The 25142-nt window shown below is 38.0% G+C and overlaps 1 protein-coding gene across 3 annotated transcripts in view; it reads right to left on the reverse strand.

Annotated features, from left to right (window-relative positions):
- ATP6V1H (ATPase H+ transporting V1 subunit H) overlaps positions 1-25142 on the reverse strand; it is a 126259-nt gene that overhangs the window by 87817 nt on the left and 13300 nt on the right. For 2 of the 3 annotated variants that reach the window (XM_023184201.2, XM_023184199.2), the window contains exons 4-7: positions 24330-24419; positions 12450-12563; positions 9682-9786; positions 6223-6276 (exon numbers count right to left, since the gene is read on the reverse strand). In XM_023184201.2, the coding sequence (XP_023039969.1) occupies positions 6223-6276; positions 9682-9786; positions 12450-12563; positions 24330-24419 (363 nt within the window). The remainder of the gene's footprint in view (positions 1-6222; positions 6277-9681; positions 9787-12449; positions 12564-24329; positions 24420-25142) is intronic. The other variant, XM_023184200.1, reaches the window with a different exon arrangement.

Consider the following 25142-nt stretch of genomic DNA (forward strand, 5'->3'; position numbering starts at 1 on the left):
AATGCTAGATTAACCAAGTACCAAACCTTGCTATGTGAAAATCTCCACATAACCACTGAAGTTTGCAACACCTAAACCCCACCACCTTACTCCCAGTATCAGAGAGCCCAGTTGAACCTAACTGTGTAGAGGTGTTGGACTCAGTTTATTCTAGCAGGCCCAATCTCCGAGACCATCCTTGAATATGAGTAGACTGTAAGTGGTACATGGATGGGAGCAGCTTCGCCAACCCCTGCAAAGTGACTCTGCAGACGACGACAGGCCCTGCTCCAGTCACACCCGGAAGCTGACTGGTCCACGCACGGCTGAAGCACAAGGAAATTCATCGTGGGACTCATTTTCCTTAAAATTTGGACTTGTACAGTAAGGACTTCAACTGACCTTCCTCAGATTGAGGGCTATTTCCAGTGTATACATCAAGTCACTGAGGTAGGACAAAAGGTTGCTATGGTCCTACCATTTTACAGTTATTGTAAGTGTACTGGAACTCTAAAAATAACTTGTTTGCATAATGTTATTCTATACAAGGTATGTAGCCCAGGAAATAACCAACCTGATGTGTGTTATGACCCATCTGAGCCTCTCAGGACCACAGTTTTTGAAATAAGATTAAGAACTGAAGACTGGTAGGAGCTCACAAATGATACGAGTAAAGTGTTAGCCAAAACAGAAGAAAAAGGGGTGCCCAAACAAGTCACCTTAAAATTTGATGCCTATGCTATCATTAACAGCAATAAGTGAGGAATAAGGTGTGGTCCTCTTAATTAGAAAAGAGGCTATATGGCAGAAAATAAGCACATCTGTCATAAATTAGGACTGTAGAAATACATGTAAATACTGGTCTTGTGTCATTTAGGCCACTTGGATTTAAAAAAAAAAAAAAAAAAAAAAGATGAAAAGGATCCAGTCCACCTTCAGAAAGGAAAAAATGGCCTTTCCTTTCCTAAGGGACAATGTAACCCCTTAGAGCTAGTAATAACCAATCCCCGTGATCCTCGCTGGAAAAAAGGGGAGCGTGTGACCTTAGGAATCAATGGGGCTGGACTGGATCGAGTAAACATCTTGGTTCGAGGAGAAGTTCACAAACGCTCTCTCCTGAACCAGTGTTTCAAACTTTCTATGATGAACTAAATGTGCCAGTACCAAAAATTCCAGGAAAAACGAAAATTTGTTTTTGCAATTAGCCGAGCATGTAGCCCAGTCTCTCAATGTCACTCCATGTTATATACGTGGAGGAACTGTAATAAGAGATCAGTGGCCATAGGAAGCCTGAGAATTAGTACCTACAGACCCAGTACCTGATGAATTCCCAGCTCAAAAGAATTCCCTGATAATTTCTGGGTCCTAAAAGCCTCAATTATTGGACAATATTGCATAGCTAGAAAAGGAAAAGAATTCACTCACCCCGTAGGACGACTTAGTTCTCTGGGACAGAAACTGTATAACTGTATAACGGTACCACAGAAACAGTCACTTGGTGGAGTTCAAATCACACAGAAAGAAATCCATTTAGTAAATTCCCAAAGTTGCAAACTGTGTGAACCCACCCGGAGTCCCACTGGGACTGGACAGTCCCCACTGGATTATACTGGATATGTGGGCATACAGCTTATGACAAATTACCTGATCAGTGGGCAGGTAGTTGTGTTATTGGCACTATTAAATCATCTTTCTTCCTACTGCCCATAAAAACAGGCGATCTCCTGGGCTTCCCCGTCTATGCGTCCCGCGAAAAGAGAACATAGCTATAAGATATTGAAAAAATGATAAATGGCCCCCTGAGAGAATCATACAATATTATGGGCCTGCTACACGGGCACAAGATGGCTCGTGGGGATACCGGACCCCCATTTACATTGTCAACCGAATCACACAATTACAAGCTGTCTTAGAAATAACCACTAATAAAACGGGCAGAGTCTTGACTATTCTGGCCCGGCAAGAAACTCAGATGAGAAATGCTATCAAAATAGATTAGCTCTCGACTACTTGCTAGCAGCTGAAGGAGAGGTCTGTAGGAAACTTAACCTTACTAATTGCTGCCTACACATAGATAATCAAGTGCAAGCAGTTGAAGACATGGTTAGAGATATGACAAAACTGGCACACATGCCCATCCAAGTGTGGAATAGATTTGATCCTAGGGTCATGTTTAGAAAATGGCTCCCAGAGCTCGGAGGATTTAAAAATCTTATAATAAGAGTTGTAATAGTAATAAGAACCTACTTACTGCTCTCTTGTTTGCTACCTGTACTTCTTCGAATGATAAAAAGCTTCATTGCTACCTTACTTCACCATAATGCACAAGTGTGCTGTATGAATCACTACTGATCTGTTTTGCAAGAAGACATGGGTAGTGAAAATGAAAGTGAGAACTCCCACTAATAAAATGAGTGAGAGTCTCAAAAGGGGGGAATAAGGGAGGAGACCACCCCTCATATTATCTTATGCCCAATTTCTGCCTCCAAAGAAAGAAGAAGTAAAAACTAAAAGGCATAAATGAAATCCACAGGCAGACAGCCTGGCGCCACACCCTGGGCCTGGTAGTTAAAGATTGATCCCTGACCTATTGGTTCTGTTATCTGTAGATTACAGACACTGTATAGAAATGCACTGTGAAAATCCCTATCTCGTTTTATTCCGATCTAATTACCGGTGCATGCAGCCCCCCATCACGTACCCCTTGCTTGCTCAATCAGTCACGACCCTCTCACATGCACCCCCTTAGAGTTGTGAGCCCTTAAAAGGGACAGGAATTGCTCACTTGAGGAGCTCAGCTCTTGAGACAGAAGTCTTGTTGATGCCCCCGGCCAAATAAACCCCTTCCTTCTTTAACTCGGTGTCTGAGGAGTTTTGTCTGTGGCTCATTCTGCTACAGAGTCACAGTATTCTTTCATCAGGGCATCAGTACAACGATCCACTTCCACGCTGTCCTGCCTTCCTTAGAAGAAAAGACTTACAATTCACGTTTAAGAATCAGTCTAAAGTAAGTACATATAATCTAATGTCTATTTTCTTTTTTTTTTTTTTTGAAGTTACAATAGCAAAGATTTAGGTTAATCTCAAAGATATTTCTAATGTCTATTTTCACAATTAGGAGAAGACAAATAATAGACTTTAAGGAAATTCCACTTATCTAATGTCATTTAAATAAAAATGTTTCACTGGGCACACTAGCTCATGCCTATAATCCCAACACTTTGGAAGGCCAAGGCAGGTAGATTGCCTGAGCTCAGGAGTTCAAGACCAGCCTAGACAACATAGTGAGACCTTGTCTCTACCAAATACAAAAAAAAATTGGCGGGGCATGGTGGCTCGTGCTTGTAGTCCCAGCTACTGGTGGGACGGGGTCAGGGGTTGGCGGTGGTGGTTGGGCTGAGGTGGGAGGATCGCTTAAGCCTGGGAGGCAGAAGTTGCAGTGAGCTGAGATCGCGCTACTGCACTCTAACCTGGTGACATAGTGAGACTCCATCTCAAAAAAAAAAAAAAAAAGTTTCTAATGATCCACTCAACTTAAAATGATGCTTCTGAGGTCATTTCAAAAAGGTAAGACTGTTGAATCATGTTTATTTCACATTTTGCAGTGTAAAACTTGTTTTATACTGACATCAAGTGGCAATAATTTGTAATGCAGTTTACCAAACTGCTTTTCTCCACTCTGAAAAGATAACGATTTAAATATATGATACTGATACCTTAAAAAGTCTGAGTAGGCAATGTGACTTAAGGAATGCCTAAAGATGCAATTCCAACTCAGTTGCCTCACAAGTAATTCCCTAAGCAATCCATTTCTTCAGTCTCTGTGTGACCTCGGGCATGTTGGTATGTTTTTCTGTTTGGTCTCACTATTCATCCATAAAATGTGGCTAATGGTATGACTTACATTGAACAGGGAGTGTAAATATTCAAGGAGATGTAAATGTAAAATGAGTCAGTGCCAGGCACATAGTAAGTGCTCAATGAATATTAGCTGCTAGATTAAGATTTCCCTATGGAAATACAAGAATCAAAGGAAGGGCTGACACCCTACTCTCAACACATGGAGGTCTGCTTTTCAAGTAGACAGCCATCTAAAAAAGTAAGAACTTCAGGAGGAGTCCAAAAATATGTTCAGGGTTGAGAGTCACTAAAGGGAAGAAGGTAGGAAACCAAAGGCCATCTTTTCCTAACTCAAAATCACTCCTGATGTGAATTCCATTTAGGATATATATGAATCTACCAGGTAAACCACTTAGACCAACACACTGCCAACTCAATTATTTTTTTCTAATACATTGCACAGAAAGCAGCAAAATAAGGATGTTATGTCAGCAGAGTTTGCATTTCCTTATTTAAGCTTTTAATAACTTAAAATGCTTTGACAATCACTTAAATAAGTTTATATGTCTAAAATAAGCTAAATAATTTTTCAAGCCGGTAGAAATTCAAGTCACATGAAATAAAGATTCCCAATTTAAGCAAAACAAAGATTCTCAATGTAAACATCTGCTTCTGACTGAGAAACAAGTCTTACCCACAATTTCCTCAGTCCACCATGGCCCCAAGATCGCGCATCTAGTTCCATACCTTGTTCTGATTCCACTTCAGAAGGCTAATAGCCGTTTTCTGGCCTAACATGAGAGTCATCAAACACTTCAACCCACGCTCCAAGAGAAGCCCAGCTTCAAAATGGATTTTGCTGCCATCTATGGTCTTGGAACATACATACCCGTGACACTCATTCAGATTATGGAAGTACCAGTAACCAACAGGGATATTAAATGGCTCCTACAGAGCTTCACTTGGGTCTATTACAGGCAGATTACAGAAACTACCCTCTAAAGATGCTTCCTAGTTTCCTAGAGATACTTTTAGCAAAGGAAGCTAGACATACTTCTGTTTCTGTCTCCATTTTCCCTTTCTATTAACTAGCTCTCATCATGAACATTGTTAATTTGTCCAAACTTACTTCCAATTCCTGAGCTATTCCTACAGCACAGCAAAGTTAAGCCATTCCCAAATGGCAAACATAACTTTAGCCAAGAAAGGAACTTGGAGAGCCATAATTAGTTTTAACCTTTAACCTTTTGGCTCTACAAAAACGTGGAAAGAAGGCCTGGTGTGGTGGCTCCTGCCTGTAATCCCAGCACTTTGGGAGGCCAAGGCAGGCGGATCATGAGGTCAAGAGATTGAGATCACTCTGGCCAACATAGTGAAATCTCGTTTCTACTAAAAATACAAAAATTTGCTGGGTGTGGTGGCGGACACCTGTAGTCCCAGCTATTCAGGAGGCTGAGGTAGGAGAATTACTTGAACCTGGGAGGCGGAGGTTGCAGTGAGCCGAGATCACACCACTGCATTCCAGCCTGGTGACAGAGTGACATTCCATCTCAAAAAAAAAAAAACGTGGAAAGAGATTAGTCAAAAAAGAAAGTAGAGCAAGGGGCTGGCTACCATGTAGCTCCACATAAAGCCTTGAGCTTCACAGTACAGCAGTCAGTTTTAGTGCCATCAAGGAACTGAATTTCTTGGCCAGGTGCAGTGGCTCACACCTGTAATCCCAGCACCTTGGGAGACCAAGGCAGGCAGATTACTTGAGGCCAGGAGCTCAAGACCAGCCTGGCCATCTCTACTAAAAATACAAAAATTAGCCAGACGTGGTGGTGCATGCCTGTAATCCCAGCTACTCGGGAGGCTGAGGCAGGAGAATCACTTGAACCCAGGAGGCAGAGGTTGCAATGAGCTGAGATTGTGCCACTGCACTCCAGCCTGGAGGACAGAGCTAGACTCTGCCTCAAAAAATAAATAAATAAATAAATAAATAAATAAATAAATAAATGTAACCAAATTTCTTTCAAATGTTTGATGCTTTTGTTCACCTGTTGATTAGACAGATATTAGACAGTTTAATCAGATAACTGAAGTTTAAAGGAAAATTTTATGATTATTTGCTCCAGTTGTGCTTCTGAATTCATATTTTTGCTTTGATTCTCAGGTCTGAAATAAAAGTCACCTGGAAAAAAGAGCAACAGGGAAGAACAAGTCTTATGACTACCACAGAAAAGATGATCTTCATAGACTATCAATATTTATATATAGTTTATATTACAATTAACCTAACTGGAGGTGACCATGGATTTATAGTTGGGGAACTAGTAAACACCTTCAAAATTTTAAGTGTATAATGACTCAAAATAATTTATTCTGGGGATGTTTAGGAGGCCAGTGAAGGAATATACTTACATCACTTGAAGAGACTGTTCCTGTTTCAACAGCAACACCGCTACCACGCAGTTTCTATTACGAAATAAATAACTCATTATTTAGTTTTGTTTTGTTTTGATTTTATCCTAATGTATCAGCTTACAAAAGGGAGCTAAGCAAATTTTTCCCCTAATTCTATGTAATAAGTTTTCCCCCATAATTTTATTCCTAATCCTACTCAATGAAAAGCAAGGGGATGACATAAAATGTTCTAAATATCGTTACGCTCTTCCAGATAATATATTAATCAGTAAATAGCTAAAAATGGAACAATAATAAACTGACTACTAAGCTCCAGGTAAATTTCATGGGTAAAGCCAGTGTAAATTTCCAAGTCTTAAGATTTACTTACTGAATTGTTTTTCCAGTAAGATGACTGCCTTAAATTGAACTATCCACACTATATCCTGTAGCAAAGCTTTCAAAAACAGGTGCCTGATGTCAGGAAGGTACAATATGCGACTTGGTAATCCACAGCAAAGCTAACAAATTATAATGACCAATCAAAATCTCAAATGTCATACAGAAATGACCACAGAAAATTTAAAGAAAGTCAGAGGCTGAAAGTGCAAGAGAAAAGCAATAATGAATTTCTGAAAGGAAATTTTGTATTTATTCAATAACTACTATCTACGAAGTGCAGGCATGAGTCCCCACAACCCAAGTGCAACACTCCATACTACCCAAAAAGGCTTCAAAGGCCACTATAAGATCAAAGAACAAAACATCTAAACTTGCAACTAACTTGGACTTTTGAAAGTTTATTTCTATTAGAATCATGAAATTGTGGTACTTTTTGTGAGAGAGAAAAACACTTGTGATAGAAAAAAAAGAGACACTCCAGACGTAGCACTATCGCATGACAACTGAGAAAAGTAGCAAGTAATATCAGAAATAATTGTTACTTTTTAAAACGAAGAGTCTGGATTTTAATCATGATAGAAGGCTATGAAGAAGTACCTGCCCATAGCAAGAGGGACAGTGCAATGTGAGCCAAGCAGAAGCAGTAGCCAGACTAAGAAGCAAGGCCAGGCTAAGCCTGGGTACCCTGAGGAAGTTCCCTGCAGAAGGACCCACAAAGCAGAGGCATTGCACAACTTAAAGTCCACAACTTAAAGCCAAAGACTCTGTGATAAAAAGAGTGCACTAAAAAGATGCAGAAAATTCTTGAAGAGCATTTATCTATAAAAAGCTCAATTCTAATGGAAACTATTCTAGACATTGAAATATTTACTTCCACTAGTGATGAGAGAAATATTCCACCCAGTTGTTGGACATCGTCACAAGCATGGTCAATCATTCCAGAAGTGACAGTCACCTGAGAGGCACAACATGTATGTTATTCCTAGGAGGAAAAGTCTAAGGTAAAAGTGCCCAAAAAGCTAGTAGCATGCCACAGCATCCATTCTTCCCTGCCAATTTTCATTTTATGAATTCAGCTACAGAGCCTTATTACCACTATACCTGAAAGCTAACATTACCCCAGAATAAAGTTTTGTTTTTCTGGGGATTTTTTTCTTGTCTTTTTTTTTTTTGAGACAAGAGTCTCATACTGTCACTCAGGGTGGAGTGCAGTGGCGCGATCACAGCTCACTGCAGCCTCAACCTCCTCAGGCTCAAGTGATCCTCCTGCCTCAGCCTGCTGAGTAGCTGGAACTACAGGTGTGCACCACCACACTCAGCTAATTTTTCTATTTTCTGTAAAGACAGGGTTTTGCCATGTTGCCCCCGCTGGTCTCAAACTCCTGGGCTCAAGCAGTTGGCGTGCCTCAGCCTCCCAAAGCGCTAGGATTACAGGCATAAGCCACGACACCAGGCCTGGAATTAAGTTTATTAAAGGGGAGAGATCATTTCAAAGAGGAAAAAAGGGAGAGATGTATCCTATTTAACTAACATTCTGATCCCAAACGATATGCTACATTTAGAAATTTTAAATCTCTTTCACAAGCTTGTTTCTTACATGTTTTAAATAGCTTGTTTTTTAAATACCTCACAAACTCAATAAAATGTTGACTCTTGTAAAAACACTTTTTAAAACCAAGCCCCAAACCAGTAAAATTGATGTTATTAACATAAAAAAGATTTTGATCAAGAAACTCTAAAATATCTCTATCCAAATATAAATGGCAATTAGGCTCCCCTAAAAAAGGCAGGCAACAAGACAAAAAGTAAATCTAAGCAAAATATGGTGTCTTTCTTATGCCTCAAACTAAAATCTGTTAATAAAGTCACCTGAAATCTAAATGGCAACTTTCAAAAAATTTTGAATAGACATTTATTTGTAATCTAACAACCTACCAATATTGTTTCTCCTGGTCCCATTCCTCCTCTAGGTCACCCTCACATCAAAATGTCATTCCCTTCTACCTTTTCATCTCCAAGGCCACCTTCAGTTCTCTTCTGAGTATCAAACACCACACCTCTTCATACCTACTACACTTTATCCCTGTAAGCCTGAAACTATCATTCCACAGAACCATCATTTGTGTCCTGTCTTTTGCCCTATCCTGAGGAAACATGAAGACAAAACAGAAAACTTGTCATTTTCCAAGCCATCACAACTGCAGGCTATTTTCCTCCACGAAGACATAGAGCTAGAAAGGCCTGCAAGCAACCAAGATGACCAGTAGGCATGCTTCAAGTTGTTCGTTAGGCCAAACTAATCCCACCCTGAAACTGAGAAATTGTGAGAATGAGCCACTGTATGGGACAGTGTCCTCTTGCAGCTGGACGGGACAGCTCCAGGCTCACCCAGGGGGAGCTGGAAGCATGGGAGGGACTCGGCCAGACAAGGACAAGCAGGTTAGCTAATAAAGATCTAGAACATGCTGTTTGCAGTTTGAAATGCCCCTGGTGGCACCCAGGACCAGTTTGTTTATTAGTGTAATTGGTCAGACAGCTTAGCCTGGTTATGTAACCAAAAGGGCATAAAAGATCTCACTCGAAACTTTCAGAGAGCTCTCCCAAAACCAAGATTTCCCGCACAAATCTTGGTGGTTCACAATCCTGGGGCAGCCGAGGGAGCTGCACCTGAAAATCACTCGGCCCGAGGCATGCTCTCTCCTGCTGTACCGTTTCTTTTCCTTTATCGAAGCCTCACACGCACGTGCTCTTTGGAGCTGTGTGGGTCCTCTCAATTCTCCAGCCTGTATCATCTTGGCAGCCACCTAGAAGAAAGGTACTCCCTGACCCCTGAAAAGCATGAATAAGAAACCCCAAGTGGCAGAAAAGACAGAAAGGATTGAAATGAAGCCAGTCAAAGAAAGAAAAAGCAAAGCACACTACCCATATCTGACAGTAGTTTGGTTTACTTGTCAAGTTCAAAATGGCATTATTTTAATAAAACATTTTTGTAATTTAACATATTTACTATAAATAGCTTAAAAGAACATGGATGTTATATTGCCTTCAAAGGTACTTTAAAAAAATTTCTTTTACCTGTGAACTCAGCTGAGTTTTTATCCAATTGAAATAGTAATTTAAGTCACTGCCTTCCATCAATTCTTTTCCCCAAGCTGCTAACTTGGCAATAATTCTTGCTGCCTGAAAACAAATAAGAAATCCATTTGAACGCAACATTAATTCTAAAAATCACATCATATACCTTAAAAAAAGGATTTGTAACAATTTTGCTACACAATTTCTTAACACTCAACCACTCTAAAAATAATAGCTTATATTTCATTTTTTAAAATACATTTTGAAACAAACATTAAAAATATATTTTTAAATATTTCCATCAAAGTGAACCCAAATTAGCTGGGTCTTAGGAATTTCTTGACATTCCCTGTATTATTTTGGGTTTCAAAAGTAAGACTGGAATTCATTATATGATCAGCAAAACACAGAACACAAAAATCTGTCTTAGAAGCAGACTGTCACTAAACCACTTGCCAGAAATCTAAACAATCTCTACAACAAACTGCCAGCCTCTCCGACACTCATTCCAAACCACTTGGGAGTTCTAACACTTAAAAATCCATTTCTTAGGATAATATATATCACAGGTATTAGTCATCTCTCCCAACATAAACAAATGTCCTTTCTCCTCAAAGATTTCTCCATTTTTTTCAAGCTATAAAACTAACCATTTTTTAAATAGGCAATATAAAGTACTAGTTCTCCATACACAAACCAATTTAATAAATATTCTATCAGAACTGAGAGCAAATCACTGTCTTAAAACTCCAAATCATTCAGCAATAATTCATCCCAGTAGAGAATGAAAGGCTACACTAGCTAACCTCAAAATAATTTCCCATGCTGGTAGACTCATGTCTGTTTTTACACTTGAATACAGCAAACCAGACTGACAGGTGAATTTCCAAGGTCAGAACGTCAGACACTTAAGTGTTCTGGTGTATTTGGAATTCCACAACATAGGGACTAACAGGGGTACCTTTACTTGCTCACTGAGTTGTGACATGCTGAGGTTTTCACATGCCCAGCTAAATGAATTTATAAATACATTATCTAGTTTAAACTCATCTTACTGTCACAAAATAGACAATTGACTTAAAAGGATTACTGTTAGGAGGCCAAGGATTGAAAATATCATCAGCAGTGCATGCACAAGACAAAGGAACAGAGCATAAGCTAGTATACGCTCTTTATCAGCACATGGTAAACCAATGGGAGTCTCCCTCAGAATGTGAAAGATTGGCCAAATGTAAATGAAATCATCAAGAAGTTAACATGGATTTGGCTGCACGGTAATAATGAACCATTCCCTAAGTGTTTATTTGTTTAATGTATTTGTCAGTTTTGTTGTTATACCATTAGGAGGACATTTAAATCAAACAAGACAACAAGCCTCTACAATTTTAAAGAGGGAAATATATTACTGGCTTTTAAAAACGTATTCTTTAAAATACAGTGTATTTCATCAGTCTTCCTTCATTTCTTTTTCTAGATATTTCATAATGTCCACAATATATAAATATACTATATGAATACAATATATAACTATACCATATGAATACATATACATGTGGAAGGAGGGAGGGAACGAGACAACATACATGCTCAAAAATGTTTCACTGCCAGTGGCCCTTGACTTGAAAACTTTTAAAAACATCTACTGAAACAAGCAGCCTCTGGAGCTACATGCCCCCCAACAGCTCCTGCCATCCCCAGCCCGTAGCCCACTCCCCAGTGGAAATAGAGAACGCCTATTTGTACAAAGGTTTATTCTCTCAACCCTGCTTTCAGACTCCATGAAAGATTCTTCAGTACTAGGGCTTCCAAACATAGCCTACGTTTAAAACAGGAGTGTACGCTGGGTGTGGCGGCTCACGCCTGTAATCCCAGCATTCTAGGAGGCTAAGGCAGACGGATCACAAGGTCAGGAGTTCAAGACCAGCCTGGCCAACATGGTGAAACCCTGTCTCTACTAAAGATACAAAAATTAGCTGGGCATGGTGGTGCATGCCTGTAATCCCAGCCACTGGGGAGGCTGAGGCAGAAGAATCGCTTGAACCCGGGAGACGGAGGTTGCAGTGAGCCAAGATCACGCAACTGCACTTCACTCTGGCAACACAGTGAGACTCCGCCAAAAAAAAAAAAAAAAAAAAAGAGTGCATTTAAGATATTGAAAAGCAATCAAGTAATTACTTAAAATAAAAATGAAACACAGTAGCTGCTTCAAAGTAAAATTTAATTTCTATATAGTAAAATGTGGTTAACCCCACTACAAACTCTATATATGTGAGAATTCTCCACAGGCTTTGATGCACTCCTTGTAGTCCACAAAACCTTAACTGCGTCAGAGCAACCCTATCTCCTTCCAACTCCCAATGTCCTTTCTCTACTGAACACCAATACAGAAAGCTAATGTCATAGTAGTTACTCCTATGGGAACGGACAGGTTACTATGTTATAAAGGGCACAGTAGTTACTCCTACGGGAACGGACAGGTTACTATGTCACAAAAGGCCCAGGTTTCTTTCTTACCTAAATGAGAATGCAATCACAATTCTGTCAATTTTAAACAAATTTTTTTAAATAAAAACCTTTCCTCTTTGTATTAAAAAAAAAAAAAAATCCAGTTGGGGGCAGTGTCTCACACCTGTAATCCCAGCACTTTAGGAGGCCAAGGCAGGTGGATTGCTTGAGCCCTAAAGTTCAAGACCAGCCTTAGCAACATAGTGAGACCCTCTCTCCTTAAAAAAATTTTTAAAAAAGAATCCAATCAATTCAAAATTTACCATATAAACAGTAAAGGGATCCTGGCGATTCAACATTGGCAGAAAGTAGGGCCACGCAGTGTTCTTGCTACGTCTTGCGTAGTCAAAGAAAATGCTAACACGCTGATGATTTTCCTAAAAAAGAAAAGAAATGGTATCACCAATCAGAACACATTTTGCTAAAGAACGTAACAACTGTGCACCACTTCTCAACCTCCCATCAGTCTGTGTTCTTTCTTTTTTCAGCGTGTGTGTATGTGTGATTTGCCTGTCATTATTACTACGGGGCAGGGGGTAGGGACGGTAGTAGGGACAGATATTTTACTAAAAAGTCACCTTTAATGATTATGATTATTTTAAATCACAAAGTGTAAGACTACAAGTTACACTTCTCGGCCTGCACCTCTGACCTGTTACTCCCAATGTAGCAGGTCTACACCCACCACCAACACCCAAGTGTGAGCACCTGGCTGCCACACGAGGGAAATCAAAATCAGAAAGGCAGCAGGAAGAGCACAAATTAAGTCTAGATATACCTTGAACTACTAACAAATAGGCAAGGGAAATAGAGAATTAAATTAATCTCAAATGTTCAAGTTACTTCTTAGCATATCACGGTAGAAAACTTGGGATAAATAAAGACAGCAGAAAACAGCATATACTACCAGTGGACATAGGATCTGAGTAAGAGAAAATTCTTAGTTCCAATCATTAAAACTTCACCACTCACCTAAATTTTCTCTATCACTGGCTGAGATCCACTTTCTGGTTCATTATGTGAATATAGTTGTTAAATAGCAATACTTTTTTCAAAATTATTTTACTACACCAGCATATCAGCAATAGTAATACTTTTTCTGATTAAACTTTTATTAATTAATTTATTTATTTCCCTAGGTTACTGGGGAACAGGTGGTATTTGGTTACGTTAAGTTCTTTAGCGGTGATCTGTGGGTCTTAATACTTTTTAAAAGCACAAATAACCACATAAACAAAAAATTCCTATTTTCAGATTAACATTTAATTATTTTTAAATATAGTGTTTTTTGTTTTTTGGTTTTTTTGTTTTTTGGTTAATATTGGTCTACACTAATAATTACCTATTCGAGGAATAGCCTACTGTCTCCTTAGGTAATGAGTCATTATTGTTTAGAATAACAATTTGAGAGAGTTGTAACAATGATTTTATCAAGGAATCCAAAATTCAGATGAGCCATAATTGCTTCATTGGTAGAGGTACCCAGGTTACAGATCTTTAAGAGAATAAGGATAAAGAAATCCTTCTGGTCAGGTACACTTAGCAACTGCTGTTGACATCTAGGCAAAGAAAACAATTTAATCCTCAAAATCATGTGCTAAAAACTAAGCATGTGAGGAATATAAGCAATTCTGTCGAAAAGCATTTTGTTCAGAAGTGATAAGGATGAAATGATAGGATTAAAAATAGAAAAAGAAAATTATTATAAATAGCACAAGGAATTGAATGATAAAGGTATATATAAACTTCTCCATGTAACTAAAATTTTACAAATAAAATCAATTGCTAAACTATAATGAGGGCCAGGTGCAGTACCTCACACCTATAATCCCAGCACTTTGAGAGGCCAAGTGGGAGGGCTGCGTTCACCCAGGAGTTCAAGACCAGCCTGGGTAACATAGTGATACCCCATCTCTACAAAAAAATAAAAAATTAGCCAGGTGTGGTGGCACACGCCTATGGTCGCAGCTACTCAACAGACTGAGGTGGGAAGATCATTTGAACCCAGGAGTTGGAGGCTGCAGTGAGCTGTGATCACACTACTGCACTTTAGCCTGGGTGACAGAGCAAACCCCTGTCTCAAGAAAACAAAAATAAAATTAAAAAACTAAAAATATATACATTGGGCCAGGCATAGTGGCTCACACCTGTAGTCCCAGCACTTTAGGAGGCTGAGACAAGCAGATCACTTGAGGTCAGGAGTTCGAGACCAGCCTGGCCAACATGATGAAACCCCATCTCTACTGAAAATGCAAAAATTAGCCGGGCGTGGCGGCATGTGCCTGTAGTCTCAGTGACTTCAGAAGCTGAGGCAGGAGAATCGCTTGAACCTGGTGGGTGGAAGTTACAGTGAGCCGAGATTAGGCCACTACACTCCAGCCTCAGTAACAGAGCAAGACTCTTATCTCAAAAAAAAAAAAATATATATATATATATATACACACATACACATTATATATACATACAAAGTATATATACACTTTGTATATATACAGTATATATATACTTTGTATACATAGTGTGTATATATGCTTTGTATACATAGTATATATATGCTTTGTATACATACTGTGTATATATATACTTTGTATACACAGTGTGTATATATACTTTGTATATAGTGTGTATATAGTATATACATAGTGTATATATGCTTTGTATACATAGTATATATATACTTTGTATACAGTGTGTGTGTATATATACACACACATACATATGCATACATTGAAATGGTGGATGAGAATAATATCAGTTACCTAAATCTGAATCTCTCCACTGATCTTTCATAAATAAAGGTTAACAAAAAGATCAAATAAAAAACTACACAAAACCCATGCCCTCAGGATAACAAGACAGAGAATTCACATTTGTAATTAACCATAATAAAAGAAACACCAAGTCCCAGCAAAAGCTATCTCTCATACTCCACCACAAGCTTTTGTGGATGATAAGATGCATTTGAAAAATGTGTGTAGAAGGAAGGATATGGGCAGAGAAAGGAAGAAGTTCTAAGGTGGATCTACAATCACCACCATAAAATAAACTCTAACTATGAAGAAACTGAAAAAGACTACTGGTAGACCAGAGCACAGGCTACAGGGAGCAGGGAGCAGTCTTGGAAAGGCATCGTTTTTGAGAGATAATAAAGTATAAAAAAAAAAGAAGAAGAAAAAGTATCTTTAGGAGATTGGGTGGCAAAAAGAAAAAGAAACAAAAGAGGAAACTTCAGGGTTCTGCAAGACAAAATGAGACCAAAAAAAAAAAAAAAATTCAAGGACATACAATCTGCCCCCACCAAAAGAAAGTCATCTATTAAAGAAACTGCCAGCCTTGGCATATAATGAGACTCTTATCTCTACAACTAAAACATTTTTTTAATTAACAAGGTGTGGTGGTAAGCACCTGTAGTTCAGCTACTCAAGAGGCTTAGGTGGGAGGATTGTTTGAGCCCAAGAGTTCAAGGTTACAGTGCACTATAATGGCACCATTGCACTCCAGCCTGGGTGACAGAGTGAGAGCTTGTCTCAAAAAAAAAAACAAAACAAAACAAAACAAAAAAAGAGGCCGGGTGCGATGGTTCACACCTGTAATCCCAGAACTTTGGGAGGCCAAGGCGGGCGGATCACCTGAGGTCAGAAGTTCGAGTCTAGCCTGGCCAATGTGATGAAATCCTGTCTCTACTAAAAGTACAAAAATTAACCAGGTGTGGTAGCACACACTTGTAATCCCACTACTCAGGAGGCTGAGGCAGGAGGATCGCTTGAGCCCAGGAGGCAGAGGTTGCAGTGAGCCGAGATTGTGCCACTGCACTCCAGCCTGGATGACAAGAGCAAAACCCTGTCTCAAAAAAAAAAAAGAAAAGAAAAGAAAGAAAGGAGAAAGAAAAGAAAGGAAGGAAGGGGGAGGAGAGAGAAAATAAAACAAACTGCATCTCACCAGAAAAAAAAAAAAAAAAAAAGAGAGAGAAAAGAGAGAGGGAGGCCAGGCGCAGTAGCTCATGCCTGTAATTCCAGCACTTTGAGAGGCAGAGGCGGGTGGATAACTTGAGGTCATGAGTTCGAGACTACCCTGACCAACATGGTGAAACCCCGTCTCTACTAAAAATACAACAAAATTAGCTGGGCAAGGTGGGGCATGACTGTAGTCCCAGCTACTCAGAAGGTGAGGCAGGAGACTCATTTCAACCCAGGAGGTGGAGGCTGCAGTGAGCGGAGATCATGCCACTACGCTCCAGTCTGGTCAATGAAGCGAGACTCCATCTCAAAACAAAGAGAGAGAGAGAGTCCGAGTGCAATGGCTCACACCCGAATCCCAGAATTCTGGGAGCCAAGGCAGAGAGATTTCTTGAGGCCAGTATTTCAAGACCAGCCTGGGCCACATGGCGAAATCCCACCTCTACTAAAAATACAAAAATTAGTTGGGCACAGTGGCACAAGCCCGTAATCTCAGCTACTACTCTAGAGGCTGAGGCATGAGAATCACTTAAACTTGGGAGGTGGAGGTTGCAATCATTGCTGAGATTGCACCACTGAACTCCAGCCTGGGCAACAAAGTGAGGCCATGTACCAAAGAAAAAAAGAAGAAAAAAAAAATGGTACACTTGAGTGAGAATATTATAAACCACCCAAATCCATGATATGAATAGAACCCCACACAGATACAAAACTACCATAAAAAGAAACCAAAAGATGCAAATCAAAATATCTCAGGTGATGAAATTTCTCTCCCCCAAAAAAATTGCAAAACAAAACTGTAACGTAACGATGCAAACTGAATTAAATATCCTCAAACATCTAGAAAAATAAAATACCACCTTGAATCAGAAATTCAAAACCAAAACTGAGAAATGTGCCCCTAATAAAGGAAAATTTAAACATAGCTGATGGAATTCAGGAAAGAAATGAAAGAAAAGAGCACAATGGTCTCAAAATTTAAAACTAAATTATACAGTGTTCAACAGAGAACAGACTCAAAAGTCAAAGAACTGTGAACCAGAGATCCTGTATCAGCCAAGCTGCTCTTTAAGATTACAGGAAAAAATTTTAATGCAAAAATGTAAAGACTACTGTACACATAAGACATTCTTGAGGAACCTACTAGCAGATAAGCTTCATCCAATCAAGAGATCCCTGGGAAAACTTCGGCAAAAGACCCAGTGGTGAAAATTTAATATAACAAAACAAAAGTGGGAACAAGGGTAGAATAATAATATATAAATGTTGTATGTCCTGATAAAGTAAAAAATAGCCACTAAAAATGAGAAGAGAGGAAAAGTAGAACAAATTCATTGATTGTTGCAAATCAAAAAATACTATTAAAAATGACAAATGAAATTGTAAATGAATAAAACAGGGGATTAACAGCATTAAAGGAATATAAATACAAAGATAACCAATAGAACACAGAAAAGTTCCTAAATGCCAAAAAAGTTTAATACAAATGCAAACAAAATACATAATAAAGAATAAAATAGTAATGCACACAGTAATTATAACACAGTATGACAGTTGAGATCAAATTTCTTAGTAATATTCATAAATGTGGATGGTTTAATTCACCTATTAAAAGAAAAAGGGGTTTCAACTCACAAACAAGACCCAAATCTACACTGTATACAAAAGACTTACCTAGAACAAAATGATTCACCTAAAAAAGGGACAGGCAAAGAAAGATATGCAGACAAGTAGAAACAAGAAGCCATGAGTTGCCATACCAGTATTAAAGTATAATTTAAGCCAAAATGTATTAAGTATGATAAAAGGGACACTTTTAATGATAAACACCACAATTCACTGTAAATATAACACTAATGTGTATATATGCACCAAATACAACATCCACCTTTATAAAGTGAAAACTACAAAAGATATTAGAATAGTAAAAAATGCATTTATAAGGGGGAGACGTTTAACATACCACTCTTAGTACAAAAAAAAAGCAGACCAAGAAAAAAGTAGACAAAAAGTAAAGGTATAGAAAACCTGTATCCTAAATAATAACATCATCAATAAAGTAGATCTGATAAATATAAATCAAACTTATACCCCTTAAGAAAGAATACATCTTCTCAAGTACATCTGGTACATTTATAAAATTGATCATATACTAATAAAAAAAGTATCAGTAAATTCCATAAAGTAGAAATGTTTTTAAAACATGATAAAGTTTGAAATCTTTAACAAAATGTTTTAAGCATTTCTGCCTGAAAATTAAAATATAAATATTAAACAACCCTCTGTGAAAGGGAACACAGAAACTGAATTAAGAAAATCCTAAATCACTACATATCAGAGCTGAAGGGATATGCTTTAAGCAGTAATCAAAGGAAAATGCATATATTTAAATACTTTTCTTTTGGGGGGGAGGGGTTAGAGTTTCTCTCTTTTTGCTCAGGCAGCAGTGCAATGGCACAATCTCGGCTCACTGCAACCTCCACCTCCCAGGTTCAAGTGATTCTCCTGCCTCAGCCTCCCAGTAGCCGGGATTAGGCGTGCACCACCACACCTGGATAATTTGGTATTTTCAGTTGAGATGGGGTTTCACCATGTTGGCCAGGCTGGTCTCAAACTCTTGACCTCATGACCCACACACCTCAGACTCCCAAAGTGGTGGGATTACAGGCGTGAGCCACCATGCCTGGCCAATATTTATTTCTTCTTAATAGAAGAATTGAAATAAGTTAAAACTCCCAGTTCGAAATGCTAGAAAAAGAACAAAGTAAACAACAAAAAAGAGTAAACGAAGAATATAATAAAGGCAAAAGCAGAAATTAAGGTAGAGAACAGAAAAACTATAGATCAATTAATATGAAAATCCTGACTCTGAAAAAAATTAACAAAATGGGGGAGAAACACTAATTAATCAAGGAAAAAAAAAGCAGAAAGCACAAATAAATGAACTAAGAAATGACATGGAGACATAATATGGAAATAGAGAAAAAAATTTGAAGCATAAGATTTAATAAGATTACAGTCTTCTATGAAAATAAATGTAAAAGTTTCAATACAATAATTTCCAGAGAAAATACAGATTATCAAAATTATCACCATTTGAGATAGAAAGCCTCAAATGACCAATTTCTGTAGAAGACATAGAGAAAGCTATCAAATAATTACCCCACCAAAAACAACAGGTTCAGATGTATTCACAAGGGAATTGTACCAAAACTTAGATTAGAGCTTGTAGTGCTAATGCTAAATAAATTGTTGCAAAGCATAGCAAATAAAGAAAAACTGCCAAATCCTTTTTATCAAGCAAGTATAATGCTGATACATAACCAAATGAAGAAAACAAAAAATAAAATTATAAACCAATTACACATATGAACACTGAGGCAAAAATCCTAAATAACAGAAAAGAGAATTCAATATCATATCAAGAAAATAAGACACATGACCAAGTGGGATTTAACCTCGAATGCAAGGTTGGTTCAGTGTTATAAAATCCATTACTGTAATTCACCATATTGATATATCTAAGGAGAGGGAAAAAAAGTCACTGAATTATCTATGCAGATACCCAGAAAATAATAGCCTTTAACAAAACTCAACACCAATTTTTTTTTTTTTTTTTTTTTTTTGAGATGGAGTCTGCCGCCCAGGCTGGAGTGCAGTGGCCGGATCTCAGCTCACTGCAAGCTCCGCCTCCCGGGTTCACACCATTCTCCTGCCTCAGCCTCCCGAGTAGCTGGGACTACAGGTGCCCGCCACCTCGTCCGGCTAGTTTTTCGTATTTTTTAGTAGAGACGGGGTTTCACCGTGTTAGCCAGGATGGTCTCGATCTCCTGACCTCGTGATCCGCCCGTCTCAGCCTCCCAAAGTGCTGGGATTACAGGCTTGAGCCACCACGCCCGGCCTCAACACCTATTCTTAATAATAGCACTCAAAAACTAAGAATTGACAAGTTCTTATAACCCATAAGAATTAAAGAAGAAGTAAAATTATGTTTTATATCCCATAAGAATTGAAAAAGAAGTAAAATTATGCTTTTGCAAAAACAGATAATTATAAAATTTTAATTAAAAATTTTTAATTAAAATGTTGTAAATTTATAATTCACAAATTTTATAAATTAGAGAAAAATTCAATCACAAAATTAATTCAAATAAAAGAATTCACTAAGGTACCAAAACAGAAAATACACGGAGATCAATGACTTTCATATACATTAACAAACAAAAGTTCAGAGATAAAATGGAAGAGAAATGCTGTTTTTAACAGTAATAATTAAGATAAAATATTAAGGTATAAACTTAACAAGAAATGTTGCAAAACCATTATGTGAAAATTACAACACTCCTGAAGACACAGACACACCTAACAAATGGAAAGGCATACCTTGTCCTTGGACAGAAAAATTCAGTAATATAATGATGTCATTTCTCCCTAAGTTAACTTATAAATTTATTATTAGTTTTTTAAATAGAGACAGGGTCTCACTATGTTGCCCAGGCTGGTTTCAAACTCCTGGCTTCAAGCGATCCTCCCACCTCAGCCTCCCAAGGTGCTAGGATTACAGGCACGAGCCAGTGCCAGGCCTTGTTTTGATTTTTTTTTTTAATAGTAACCTATAGATTTAACACAACTTAGTAAAAATGCCAACAAACTTTTTCATAGATCAAATAAGCTGACACTCCATTTCATATAAAAAAAAAAAACAACATTCAAGAATACCTAGGTAAACACTGGGGGGGAAAAAAACTGCGAAGGGAACTAGCCATAAGATCCTCTATCATTAAACCGGGTGGTGCTGGAACATGAATACACAGGCATTCCAGAAGCAAAGTATAAAAAGTACAGAAATAAACCTAGTTATATAGGGAGGTTTAATGTTAAAGGCAGCATCTCCAACCACTATGGCAAAGACTGACAATTTAATAAATGGTCAACTGAATGGCCATTTGGAAAACATAAAATTAGACACACACCTCTACAGACAAGAACCAACTCTAAGCAGGCCAAATGTCTAACTAAAGATGAAACTATACACATACTAGAAAAAAACCTTGGTGAATTCCACTGTAAACTCGGGTATAAGGAAAAGCTTTCTATTACTCAAAATCTAGATTTTAAAAAATTTGATAAATTAGACTACATAAAAAATAAAAATAAACTGTGTTACCCTGTGAAAAATGTTATAAGCTAAGACAAAAAGGGAAATTACAAACTGGGAGAAAATACTTGCACTTTGTATCAGAGATATATGACTAATATATAAAGAACTCTTACTCTTAAAAATAAAATGGGCAAAGACATGAGCAAATAATTCAGGGGAAAAAAATGTAAAAGCAACCTATAAGGTCATCTGAAGATGTTCAACCTTGGACATCATTCTGATAGGCAAAAATGTAACAGCTTGACAATGCCCTCTGTTGAGAAGGTTACAGGGAACCAGGCACTCACACCCTGCTGATGAGAATGCAAAATGCAACATCTGGCAGTATCTTAACAAAACTACATATGGAGTTCCCTCTTACCCAGCAATCCCATTTCTAAGAATTTACCATGAAATATACACCCAACAACACAAAAATATATTTGCACAAGGTTATTCTTTGCTTCATGATTTCTAATTCTAAAATTTGGAACCAATCACAATGTCCATCATTACATCAGAGGCTGAGTAAACTATGGTACATCCACTAATGGGGTACCATGCAGTGGTCAAAAACAGAACAGGGAGATGAGATCTCTATGAACTGACATGTAATGATTTCTGGCATATTTTGTTAAGTTTTAAACAAGCAAAAAATAAGAGACTATATCTAATAAGTGTTTTATAGAAATAAGGGGGAAATAAGAAAATATACATGTGTCTGCCTGTCTATGCTCACAGAAAAAAAAAAAATCAAAAACCAATGATATTGGGCTGAGCACAGTGGCTCACACCTGTAATCCCAGCACTTTGGGAGGCCGAGGCAGACAGATCACTTAAGGTAAGGAGTTCAAGACCACCTTGGCCAACTTGGTGAAACCCCATCTCTACTAAAAAAAAATACAAAAATTAGCCAGGCATGGTGCCAGATGCCTGTATTCCAGCTACTCGGGAGGCAGAGGCAGGAGAATTGCTTGAACCCAGGAGGCAGAGGTTGAGGTGAGCTGGGGTTGCGCCACTGCAGTCCAGCCTAGGCGACAGAACAGAATTCTGTCTCAAAAAAAAAAAAAAAAAAAACAATGATAATGGTCACCTACGAGAGGGAGGTGGGAATGGGCTAGGATTAGTGACATTTCTCTGAGTATATCTTTCTGCATAGTTTTGACTTTTGGAAACATGTTAATGTTTTACATACTCAAAAATAAAAAACAGGTTGGGCATGGTGGCTCACACCTGTAATCCCAGCACTTTGGGAGGCCAAGGTGGGCAGATCACCTAAGGTCAGGAGTTTTGAGACCAGCCTGGCCAACATGGTGAAACCTCATCTCTACTAAAAATACAAAAATTATCCAGGCGTGGTAACAGGCACCTATAATCCCAGCTTCTCGGGAGGCTGAGACAGGAGAATCACTTGAACCTGGTGGTCAGAAGTTGCAGCAAGCCGAGATCACACCACTACACTCCAGCAAGTGTAGGTAACAGAGCAAGATCCTGTCTCAAAAAAATAAAAAAAATAAATAAATAAATAGTAATAATAATGAAGTGTACAAGGATGAGGAAAAAACTAAAATAGAATACAACAGAAACAATGACTCTTACAGTATTCCATGAAAAATAATCACTCTGAAACTTGAACATGGTATTCTGACTATATACCCTGAGTTTAAAATAAAAAACTGCAAACAAATACTGAACGCTAGGTAAAAGGCTTGTTTTTTGTGTGTACGTGTTTTTTTCAACTCTTATTTTAGGTTCAGGGGTACATGTGCTGGTGTGTTATATCAGTAAACTCATGTCAAGAGGGTATGTTGTACAGATTATTTCATAATCCAGGTACTAAGGCTAGTACCCAATAGTTATTTGTTTCTGATCCTCTCCCTCCTCCCACCCTCCACCCTTGAGTAGACCCCAGTGTCTGCAGTTCCCCTCTTTGTGTCCATGTGTTCTCATCGTTTAGCTCCCACTTATAATTGAGAACATGTGGTATTTGGTTTTCAGTTCCTTTTTTAGTTTACTAGTTTAGCTGCAGGATAAAGACCTCCAGCTCCATCCATGTTCCTGCAAAGGACGTGCTCTCATTCTGTTTTATGGCTGTATAGTATTCCATGGAGTATATGTACGTTTTCTTTATCCAATCTGCCATTGATGGGCATTTAGATTGATTCCATGTCTTTGCTAATGTGAATGGCGCTGCAACGAACAAACACAGGCATGTGTCTTTACAGTAAGATGATTTCTATTCCTTTGAGTATCCACCCAACAATGGGATTGCTGGGTCAAATGGTAGTTCTGTTTTTAGCTCTTTGAAGAATCACTACACTGCTTTTCCTCAATGATTGAGTTGTATGGGTCCACAACTCTCAAACTATTTTCTGTGTATTTTAGGGTAGAACAAACAAGTAAACACACTGAGATTAAGGAACTCACAATCTCACTGTTACAGAAGAGGTACACATATGGAAAAGAGAGACAAAGAACCCTATGGTGCTGTGCTGAAATGTAATGGGAGCTACCAGCATGTCATGATGTTAATTTATAGATAAGAACATATGGACCTGAGGATATGAGCAACCAGAAAACAGAAACTGTATGCAACTGGAAAAGTTTTCAATGATAAGCAAAACTGTTCCCAAAAGGAACAAAAGCACCAAACCTCCAGGGCCCAGCACTGGCCTAGAACATATGAGCACTGAAATGTGTTGACTGATTGAATAAGAAGAAGTTGTATCATCCGTAAGTACACAGAGAATCCAGAAAGCCTCAGGTGATACGGCAAGCTTTGCTGGCATTCAACAAAAAACTCTGAGGTATCCAGGAAAAACATATATACTCATTACTTGGTATTCTGAAAAATAAAAATAGCCTGTGTGTGAGTATCTGTCTTTAGCTCTATTAGCAAATTACAACCCACATAAGAAAGAAAAATATACTATCATGCTCTGGAAGAGAACCAATGTTCTAAGTGAAATCTCACCAAAAATGTTGCTACTGTGAGGTACGGCCAAAAAATGAAGTCACCAAATGTGTTAAGTAAAGAATATACCTACCTGCAGCATATCATCCACCATAGTTAGTATATACTGAACCGTCTGCTCTTTGCAGATATGAGTCATCAGATTTATAAATGTTTTAGCACACTAAAAAAAAATGAAATTAAGGTTATTGTTTTTATTTGCAAATATAACATTTCAATGGAACTTCAGTAAAACATTGTTTCTCTTTCATAAATTAGAATACAAATACTATTAACTAACAAATTTTACTTACAGAAAACAGATACCTTTTACAAATATTGTGAAGTATGGGAAGACCTTACTAGACTTGCATCAGCTTATGAACATTTCTAGTGATAAGTTTCAGAATGTTTACTATATTTAAATAGATATACTGAGCCACTAATAACTCTTGATTACCAATGACAGCATAAAGTTATATAGGCAATCAAAAATTACAACTGGTTTTGAGTATATTATTTGTTGTACTTAAAGGGAATAGAACACAAGAGCAACAAGAGTACGAGAGATTGGAATCAGAAGGCCCTGACTAGTCTCCATTCTACAGCATATCAACTACATGACAACCTCTCCTTAATTCAATAAAAACTGGAACCAACAATATATTACCTACCAACTTCCCCAGGACTGTCTAAGAATCAGACCAATTTGTATATGGACTCCTTTAGACAGTGAGGCCTCCCTGATAGGCAGCAGAATTGGACCTTATTATGGGGCCAGGTTCTAAACTCAGCATATAAATCAAATAGGGTACAAATCAAAACACACTATAAAATCCCTTAAATCACTCCCCAAAAAACATAGTTTTAAGTATGCAACATCATTCAGTAATAGGTTTGGAGTCAT

The sequence above is a fragment of the Piliocolobus tephrosceles genome, chromosome 7, assembly GCF_002776525.5.
Source record: "Piliocolobus tephrosceles isolate RC106 chromosome 7, ASM277652v3, whole genome shotgun sequence".
Taxonomy (NCBI): domain Eukaryota; kingdom Metazoa; phylum Chordata; class Mammalia; order Primates; family Cercopithecidae; genus Piliocolobus; species Piliocolobus tephrosceles.